The sequence below is a fragment of the Nelumbo nucifera genome, chromosome 4, assembly GCF_055504915.1.
Source record: "Nelumbo nucifera cultivar China Antique chromosome 4, China Antique-T2T, whole genome shotgun sequence".
Classification (NCBI taxonomy): Eukaryota; Viridiplantae; Streptophyta; class Magnoliopsida; order Proteales; family Nelumbonaceae; genus Nelumbo; species Nelumbo nucifera.
In genome coordinates this window covers 8,365,193-8,375,555 of record NC_142652.1, presented here as the reverse complement: position 1 = coordinate 8,375,555, position 10,363 = coordinate 8,365,193, and the positions used below count along the sequence as shown (strand labels likewise).

At 38.7% G+C, this 10,363-nt stretch overlaps 1 protein-coding gene across 1 annotated transcript; it reads left to right on the top strand.

Annotated features, from left to right (window-relative positions):
• Positions 1-3,923: 3,923 nt before the first annotated feature.
• Positions 3,924-9,420, top strand: LOC104591531 (cytochrome P450 736A117-like). The gene is made up of 3 exons (XM_010250392.3): positions 3,924-4,075; positions 4,644-5,918; positions 8,537-9,420. The coding sequence occupies exons 2-3, from the start codon at positions 4,932-4,934 to the stop codon at positions 9,155-9,157; spliced, it is 1,608 nt and encodes a 535-aa protein (XP_010248694.1). The 5' UTR covers positions 3,924-4,075; positions 4,644-4,931; the 3' UTR covers positions 9,158-9,420.
• Positions 9,421-10,363: the final 943 nt, after the last annotated feature.

Here is a 10,363-nt window from a genome sequence, read left to right as displayed (position 1 = left end):
GATACCATAAGCGAGGTCGTTAGGAAGTCTATAGCGATCAACTAAGGAGAGGAGCTTGTCCGCTGTCATTGTAGACAGACCGAAGCTGTCTGGCAGGCGACCTCGGTGTGAGGAGGAGGCCGATTTGCCAGAAGCTTCTCGCTCTCGCCGAGGTGAGTCTACGTCAGACGGATTGGGGTCCTCATCCTATTTCGAAGTGCCCACCTCGGTAGGATGAGGCTCCATAGTTTATACCGAGGTACCCACCTCAGCCCCAGCGGACTCACCACTCCTATCTAGAAGGCTATCTAAACTAAGGTCAGACATAATGAATTAAAAGGAAACAGACGAATTCACCAAAAGACAAAAGAGGAAGCGAACTGCCTTGGATACAAGACGCGAGCTGAAGAACGGATGCGCGACCTCAACTCTCGGATGCACTTCGAAAGACGAAGGAAAGGGAACCTGGGTCCCCCTATTTATAGCCACCATATCCAGGAACTGACGGTTCAGATCAACGCGATCCTATGGCTCTCGTGAAAACCGACCGCACTCTCTTCGAGGAAAGATTTCAGCTGAGCACGATTTTTGGCGTCCGCGCGTCCCCAACACGCGACCTGGTTTTTCCATTGAGCCACATGGGTTACATCAGTCCAACCATAAAATCGGGAGGTGAGCCAAGAAGAAATCAGGCCAACCTGCTTGTACTGACTGTAAACTCCCCACACCGAGGTTGCGACCCCTGGCACAGGGAGTGGGGGGCAATTGATGAGGGGTAATTTGGCCTGACCTAGCGACCGAGGTACACATGAATGCGATCAGCCAGTAGGGTGACAACTCAGCAAGGGAGCCTCACCAGCAACTCAGGAGCTCGGGACCTTGAGCACCTCGACACCTAATTCAGTTCAGGGCCAAAGGACTAAAGTGCCAGTTCGGAGCCAAAGAGCCGAGATGCTAGTTTGGGACCAAAGAACAGAAGCGCCACGTAAGCGACTCCAGAAACTTCCCCAACGGACTCCGAATCTCCCGGGATCACGACGTCTAGTAACATGGCTCATCCTCACCCCGTCTGAATCAGAGGAAAGTGATAAACCTTATCAACTGGCGGATTGCTCTTCTTTGGAAATGGAACGGATCTTATCTAGCATTCAACTAGACGTATTGCTCTCCTTTTCAAGGCGAAGGTACACACGATTACTCACATTCAATATCTCTAGCATTCATACTTAGTTTGCAAACACACAGAATACTGACTTAAGCATCAGAGCGACCTCACTGGGTCTTCCACCCCGGTCCCTCTGAGCACTGTTTTGCAGATTGATCTAGCTCACCATGCGAATATGTTCAGACAATTCTCCAGCTAGGAGCTTCCAGATCGCACATCATCATAAAAGAAATCAATTACCGAAAAAAGGAAGAAATCGAAGACAGAAGAAAGTCAATTACAGATGGCTGATGGCTTTGTTGATAACTATGGTAGAAAGCTGACCTGAATCAGCGACGGCGGTAGTTCAAAACAAACAAATATGAGTGAATGAATTGTTTTCCAATTAGGAGACCCTCCGTTTTCCCTATTGAGAAAGGCGCTAGGTATGATCTCCTGTGGAATTAGTTTTGGTTAAGCTATTCCGTCATCTTCTTTCATTGTTCCTGTTTCTATTCTTTCCTGCTTTCTGTCTTCAATTGTAATTGGTAGCATGTTTTAATGTTATGAGTATTATTTATTTTAGTTTCAGTTTTGTCTCTGTTTCATTTGCTATCTATTGCTATTATTTCCCTTTCTTTCCTGTTTGCCTAGAAAGTGTTTGAAAAAATTCTAAAGGCAATCGTAAAAAATGTCCATTGTCTCCGAATCCTTTGTCTTTCTCAGCACTGTTGGGTTTTTTTTTTTGTGATGGAACATGATTGCCTTTTTTGTATTTTTTGTAACTTTTTTTCTTTTTTTTGTGTTTTTAAAATTTTTAGTTTTCTTCATTTATGTTGTGTTTTATGTAATTTGTGGTTTTCTCTGTGTTCTTTGTAATTTTTGTTATTTTTTCTTTTTCATAATCTCTCTCATGTTCTATAATTTCTGTTAGCTTTATGCATTTGTTATTTTTTTTATATTTTTTATAATTTTCATTAACTTTTGTATTTTTTTATGCATTTTTATATAACGGCGGTTAACAGATTAGATAAATAGACTAGATTGGGTCAAAGAATATTTGGATGGAACCCAATCCATATAATTTTATCTAAATGAGTCATTAATAGAGTAATAACTATTTTTTCTTAATAACTATCTTTTTCAATTAGCAAAAAAGAAAATGTTATACAGTTCAGATGCACCCAAATCCGCCCAATTGCCAGCCTTATATGTGGTTCAACGTTCAATCAATACGATTTGTCCGTTTTACTCAACAACTCCACCACTATATATAATATAATATGGTGTGAATTCATCCACCTAACAGAATAATCATTCATTGATGGCGGGATAATGAGACCGGATCTGCTAATCACACATGGCGCTTCATACCGATCTTACAAATACATCTTTATCATATAGGGAATATTTTAAGAACTTATTATATTATTATTCACGAAATATTTTTAATGTATGGTGAGATATGCATATAAAGTCGGTGTGAGGAATAAATCGCAATTTCGGGGTAATAGGCTATAATAGTCATGCTTGGTATAATGATTACAAAGTAGGGGTGTTCATAAGAAGGTCCAATCCGACCAAATCGATCAATTTGGACTGATCCAATCAGAGTCAGTCGGGTTTTCATCAGTACGGGTCAATTTCGGATTGTACAAATTCTTAAATCGATGATTTAGGTTGGTTTTGGTTTTCACACAAAAAAACCGAAACCGACCCGAACCGAACCAACTTAGTTCCTAGTTCAAACATGAAGTTCCAAAGCCCATTTGGCCACCTAGTTTTTGAATGGTTGCAAGAAATTTTGGATTAGTGAATAGTGATTAATGAACAACTTTTGTGATTAACTTTTCATTTAAATTTTATCAATAGGAGATGGCTGAAATGATGTTCAATTTATGATTGTTTTTAAAATTAGCAAGATTTTATTACAGGGATGAACTTAGAACCAAAACGGACCCAAACCGACCCAACCTGACTCAAACCGATCAGGTTGATTTTACTTAATACTAAGTCGATTTTGATTACTATATCAAATAACCCAACTGGGTCGGATAGATTGGAAAAACCGCAATAAACTAACCGAACCCAACCCGTGAACAGCCCTGTTACAAAAGGTGAGATCCGACCCTACCGCCGACCAAATAATGTGATTCCTACCATACGTACGTTTTCTTTTCTTGTTTACATGAACTATAACACTCAATTTATCATCCACCTTACATAATAACCCTTCATAAATTGAAATCTTGGCAAGCATGAAAAATAACCCAACTTGGAAGAAACCTCCAACGACTGAGTGCCGATTACCATCCGTCGGTGGTGGTGGGGTAATATGCTACTAGCCAAAATAGAGACATGCATGGTGCAATAATTTCAAATGGAGACACCAGAGCCTCAATTCTGAGATTTTCAATTGGTATGATTATTTTCCACGTGATCTTTAATGTGTTCTTCGTTATTGTAATTTGTAGTAGTAATGGCCCACAAAGATAACTTGTCAATGTTGTCATGTGTAAATGCTATTATTCGTCTATTATGATCTAACACAGTGTTTATAATTATTGTTGATGCGGACGGTAGGACCGTTTGACTCGGAAATCATATACGCAATCGATTCTGTTTCACTCTTGACCTGTTTTGGGGCCAAAAATCGTTGATTTGATTCAAGAACTACTTATTCGAGTGGTCGAACTATTGATCCATTCGACCTGGACATCAGTTCATTGTTTAATAACAAAAAGGATGTTAAAAGATAGAGAGGGACACTTATATTAAACATCACCGAGATCCTAGAGACAAATGCAAAAAAAAGGATTGGAGCGGAGAGATCTTGCATCTTAGTTCTCAAATTAAATCTAAGATTTGAGACGAGAGAGGGATAAGAATGGATGTCAACTTGCTACTGTGCTTCTGTTGTTGCTGCCATCTCCGTCGCTATCACGATCACCGGTGAATGCCAGATCCTCTCATTCTTTTTCTTTATTTTCTTTTCTTTCTTTCTTTCCCTCAGCCGATAACCACCTCTATCTCAACCTCTCTTCTCATAAAAAGAAAGACAACTACAAATATTTGTCATAATCTAATTAAACTGTTATAACCGTTCTACCTGAATAATCAAATCGCTGACACGGGAATCGGCGGCCACAGCAATTCCATTTTCGGTTTGCTTTTTTAAAACCTTGGACTCTAACAAAAGTAGTAGACGAGTTTTTGGAATGGCAATCTCTATTCTATCTGCTGGTGCTGGTGGGCATTAGTCCCAACGGGAGGTTTTTTTTTTTTTTTTCTCTTAAAAAATGGATATTGCGACGGGATGGGTTTTGGGGTTTTACTACCCATTAGCGTGCATATAGATAGGATATGGTATTAGACTAAAATTAATCCTCACTAACCCACGTATTATTGAATGTATGAGATGTTGAATATAATAATATTTTAAATTTTATATGAAGGATTGATAGTATTTCACATGTTTTATTCAAATAATTGAAAATTCTGATGTTGTTCATGTTATTAGATGCAGGTTTTGGACTCAATCCGCAAATGCAACCCACCCTACCTTCAAATGTGGGGAGGGTTTTGCATTTTCATATGCAAGAAGGGTCAGAATTCTAAAAATTCCCCCAATATGAAAATGATTAAGATGCGATGGCATGATGGCCGCAGAAATAACCCAGTTCAATTCAATATATATTGAAGTGGTTAATTAATGAATTAGTATATATTGAGCTAGAAGCGGCTGGGGCTGATCATCTCAACACTCGCGCGTGAAGCAACACTAGGAAAAAACAAATTAAGAAGAGGAATGTCTAGTCTTCTGCAAGTGTTGGAGGAGAAGCAAACCATCCCATTTCATCCATTCTCTTTGTTTCTAACGATCCTTTTCTCCTACTTCTTGTTTCTTTTTGTGTTCAATGGATTCAGTAATTTTACTCGTAGATCAACTCAAGCCAAGGAATACAGACTACCACCTTCTCCGTTCAAGCTCCCGATTGTAGGGAACCTTCACCAACTATTACTATCTTCTCCCAATATGCACCGTACTCTCCGATCCCTTTCTCAATGCCATGGCCCGCTCATGCTTCTACAGCTTGGCAACATACCAACTGTTGTGGTCTCGTCGCCCGACATCGCTCGAGAAATCTTGAAGACCCACGACATCATCTTCGCCAGCAGACCCAAGGTGATCGCCGCTGAGCGCCTTCTCTACAATTATAAGGATCTGGCAAGTGCACCTTACGGCGAGTACTGGCGTCAGGTTCGTAAGATCTGTATTCTCCAACTTCTTAGTGTGAAAAAGGTGCAATCATTTCGAAGAGTGAGAGAGGAAGAGACAGCACTCTTGATCGAGAACATCCGTCGTTCCTGTTTTTCTTCACCTTCTTTGTCGGCTCCGGTGAACCTAAGCGAATCGTTGGTTTCTCTCACCAACGATATAATCTGTAGGGTTGCCTTCGGGAGGAAATATAGTGGAGGGGAGGGTGGCAGGAGGTTTAGGCGGTTGATGAGCGAGTTCGGGGCACTGTTGGGGATGTTCAATGTCGGAGACTACATTCCATCGTTTGCTTGGGTGAATTATTTTAATGGATTGAACACGAGACTGGAGAAGACGTTCAGAGAACTGGATTGCTTTCTCGATCAAGTAGTCAAAGACCACGTTGATCGTAAGAAGAAGAAAGAAAATGGTGATGGTGTCGATGAAGATGACTTGGTTGACACTTTGCTTGAGATTGCAGAGGACGGTACGATTGGCATTCCTCTCGAGACAGAAAACATCAAAGCTATCATATTGGTAAGCGATTATATATACTACGCATAATTCAAATTTTAGAAATCGGATCTGACCTTTCGCATTATTCAAACTTGAGATCACCGAATACTCCACGTCATTCCTCAATCTTACCTTCGCTATTGGTCAGTAGCAGTAGGGCTAGCTGTAATTGGACCGGATCGGATTCTGTAAAGACTATTTGATTCGATCTAACAAGAAATACGATCGAACAGAACTCATTAGATTTTCAAGAGTATAATTGGAATATCTTATCGGATATCTGATTTAACTTGAATTGTAATAAAAAATTTTGATGATATAATATGTTATAAAAAATAATTATATAAATTAATAATACATAGAATATATAATATTTTATAACTAATGGATTGGATTAATTGGACCATTTGGTAGATTGAATTGGGGTATATCAGAATTTGATCCATTAACTAAATGGATCGACTTTTCCGATCCAATCCGGCTTTTATGGGATAGAAATTCAAATTTGAATCAACCTACGATGCTTTATTTTTTCTCTTGTCCTCTTGTAATTCACTTCTACTACGGCCGAATTTTAGCCCCGAGCTGCTTCCACCAATGACTGAACTAAAGCTCCATGTCCGGTCTGGGTCCACTGTGAGCTGTACAACAGTGAGACAAGCCGTTGTTATATATGAAATTGACGTAATTAAGGCGGTGTTCGGCATCGTGTTTATGTCGTAGACGGGACCCACGGGATGAACACCAGTTTGGCTGGTTAGCGTGAACCGGTCCCGTGTATAACCCAATTTCTCATTCACGGAAAAAACTTGTGGTTAGGGCTTGTTCATATTCTATTTTTAACATCCTCTACTTCACACTTTTCCTGAAAGGGTGAAATCCTATTGTCTGTTTCACATTTTTATATTTTTGTTAATAAAATATTAATTATTTTACTTACTTTTTTACTTTTTTTAATTTTTAATATTTTTATCAATAACATAATATTTTTAAATATTTAAAATATATTTTTAAAATTTTAATTATTTTACTATTGTTTTTATAAAAAAATAATATTTATTGGTTAATAGACCTCTTCATGGGCCGACCCGATCTAAGTCGGCCTTGGACAACATTTCAGGCCCGTGGGCTCAGGCTTAAAATATTGGGCCAGACTTTTTTCAGGCCGGGCTTAGAATTTCTCAAAAAAGCCCGGCCCGAGCCCGAGCACAACTTGATAATGTATTATATTAATAAAAATATATTTTATATAATTGAAAAGCATATATATAATATATATTTTTCTCTTCTTTCAAGTAATAATGAGACTTTTCATTATTTTTTTAGGTTTTGAGGTCTTTTAATATAAATAAAACAACTTTTAATTGAACTAAAAATGAAAAATCTTTTTTTTTTCAAATTTCTAGTCGGGCTCGGGCTCAAGACATAGGCCCAATGGTCGGGCCGGGCTCGAGCTCGGGCTTGAACATTTTCTGTTAATGTAAAGGCAAAGCCCGACCCATGAACAGGTCTATTAGTTAATATTAATTCATTGATGCATTTTTCAATATATTTATCATATAGAATGTAAAAATTAGATATTTATGATTAATTGTGTAGATCAGGTTTTCGAACCGTCATTGACCCGGATGGTCGGACTGTTCGGCCCGAGAACCGTCCAAGCAAATGGTTCCGTTTTACCCCAAACTCGTCTTTTGGCCAAAAACTGTTGAAAAGTCAACAACCCGTTGATCCGGGCAATCGAACCGTCGACCCATTCAATGGTTTTTGATTGTTTTTATTTTTTTAATTTGTTTGTCAGAACGGGCCGTTCGTTCGAATCGAATAGTCGAACTGTCGACCCAGAAACCGATGGCCAAAGTAGTTCCATTTTCGGGTCATTTTTTAAAACGTTGGTGTAGATCATACATAAATGTATACGTGATACATGGAATCAAAAAGTGTGGTGGTGGACTGGTCTACACTACACCTACACTTATAGAATGTCACTGTGAATATGAACTGTGGTGTGGTATGAATTGATCCTTACCAAAGGATGTGGTGTGGACCAATTCACACTCACAAATCTTGGGACCCTAGACAGGCAGTTTGTTCAAGACGTAGATCACCTAGTTTGACTATGAATTTAAATAAAACGATCGTGCCAGCTTTTTATTGGGCGATCTAATTCCGAACAATGTTTTAATTAGTTTTACTGTTGAACCATTTTGAAGTAGATCTTCCAAAGATTAATTTCAACTACTTGTTTGGAAATTCAAGCTAGTAGTTTGACTATGAATTTAAATAAAACAATCGTGCCAGCTTTTTATTGGGCGATCTAATTCCAAACAATGTTTTAATTAGTTTTACTGTTGAACCATTTTGAAGTAGATCTTCTAAAGATTAATTTCAACTACTTGTTTGGAAATTCAAGCTAGTAGTCATGCGTTTAATTAACCAATGAATGTTAATTGTTGTCACATGCATGATGCATGAGATAAATTTTAATTAATAAGAAGGATGGGGGGGGGGGAGGGAGTACTTTACTACTTTTTATGTTTAATATAATATTTGATTTACCGTAGTCGATCAAATTACGCTTGATCTTTAATTAATTGAATTTGGCTTGTTTAATTAATTTGCTTTGATTTCTCTGGTAGGACATGTTCGCTGCAGGAACAGACACCACATATACAGTCATGGAATGGGTAATGGCAGAGCTTTTAAAACACCCAGAAGCCATGAAGGAATTGCAGGAGGAAGTGAGAAGTGTGAGTGGTAGTGGAGGCAAACCCATCGTAACGCAGGATGAAACAGAGCGAATGGGATACTTGAAATTGGTAATAAAGGAGACTCTACGCTTGCATCCACCACTTGCTTTGTTGGTGCAACGAGAAGCAAGCGAAGACGTGAAAATACAAGGGTATGATATTCCAGCGAAAACAAGAGTAATTATCAATGCATGGGCGATAGGAAGGGATGGTGGGTCATGGGAAGAAGCGGAGGAATTTAAACCAAAGAGGTTCTTGATGAGCAGAAACGACCTGGTTGATTTTAATGGACGTGAAGTGAGGTATATCCCATTTGGAGCGGGTAGGAGGGGTTGCCCAGGAACTCAATTTGGGATGGCTGTCAATGAACTGGTGCTGGCAAATCTTGTGAACAGCTTTGATTGGAAGTTACCTGGAGGAGCAAGTGCACGGGATTTAGATATGACTGAAGGTTCTGGGGGAACAATTCATAAGAAACTTCCACTCCTTGCTGTTGCAACTCCTCACTAATTTTAGTTGTAATTAATCTAATTTAAATTGTCTGGCGGTGAGAGAGGAGAGAGAAGGCTAGGCCTTTGCTATATATAATAATTCATTCTGCAGATATAGTGACAAACTTTGTTTTCTATCAGGTCTGCTTATTTTCTAGCCAAGGATATGGTTTTGAAGACCAACTTTGATAATATTGAGGGTTCTACAATTTGTAGGAATGAAAGGAAAACTTCTAGATAAAGAGTTTTGGAAATTAAAGATTGACCTAAAAATAAAAAAAATTTCTCAGGAAGTGTTGCTGGAATGCAATGGTCGTAAAATATAATCTGGCCAAGAGGAAGATCGATCTCACCCTCGATCGGCTAGATGTCCTATTTGTAAATGAGAAGATGAATCCATTATGCATGCATTATTCTCTTGCGATCATGCAAATGTAGTCTAGTTTGGTAGCACAAGATGATCTATTATGCTTGTTTGGGCTTCTTATTTGGGTAATTTGGAAGGTCAGGAATATGTTTGTGTTTGAAAATTTAGTCCCTGATCTATATTTGACTTTGTATTTGGCCAATGTATGATGCTGAAGGAGAGGAAGATGACTTCGTTGCAAGAATAACATCATTCTTCCCGTGCCCCTGATGTTTCAAGCTCGAAGGTCTCCCCTTTTTGGCAAGTTCCGTTGCCAGGTTGTTTAAAAGTGAATATAGATGCTAGTTTTTAGAGTTCTGAAAAGATGATTTTGGTTTGGTCATTAGAGATCACAGTGGAAATGTTATTGTTGCCCAATTTTCTCATTTTATCATCTATTGAAAAACCACATTTTCTTTAACATGACACCGATATTTTTGAAAAACCACCACAAATGGAAGAAACCCAGAACTTGGAACTATTTGTATCACACTGACTACTGAGTTGTCTTTTTCTCAATAAATTTCATTGTCTTCTCCGAAGATTTTGGAAAATCTCTCTTTTCACCAACTGATGGTGGCTCGGTTGCTAAGTTTTGTGGCTAGTTGTAGCGAAGAGGTTTACATAACAACATTGACTTCAAAGGGCTGGATATTGAACCATCACAATACAGAGCAAGCTGCAGGCGTTGCAAAAGGCACTAATTTGGGTTTACAATATAAATCTTCTTTATTGCTTCAACCTCAGCTGCAAATTGCCACGAGTCAAGAATTGCAATTTACATGCAGAGAGGACAATTTAAGCACCAGTGAAAAGAAA

Excerpts from the sequence above, each read along its gene's own strand:
- LOC104591531 (XM_010250392.3), top strand. The coding sequence starts at position 4,932 with ATGTCTAGTCTTCTGCAAGTGTTGGAGGAGAAGCAAACCATCCCATTT. Across the intron at positions 5,919-8,536 it reads ACATCAAAGCTATCATATTG|GACATGTTCGCTGCAGGAAC; the intron begins GTAAGCGATTAT and ends TTTCTCTGGTAG.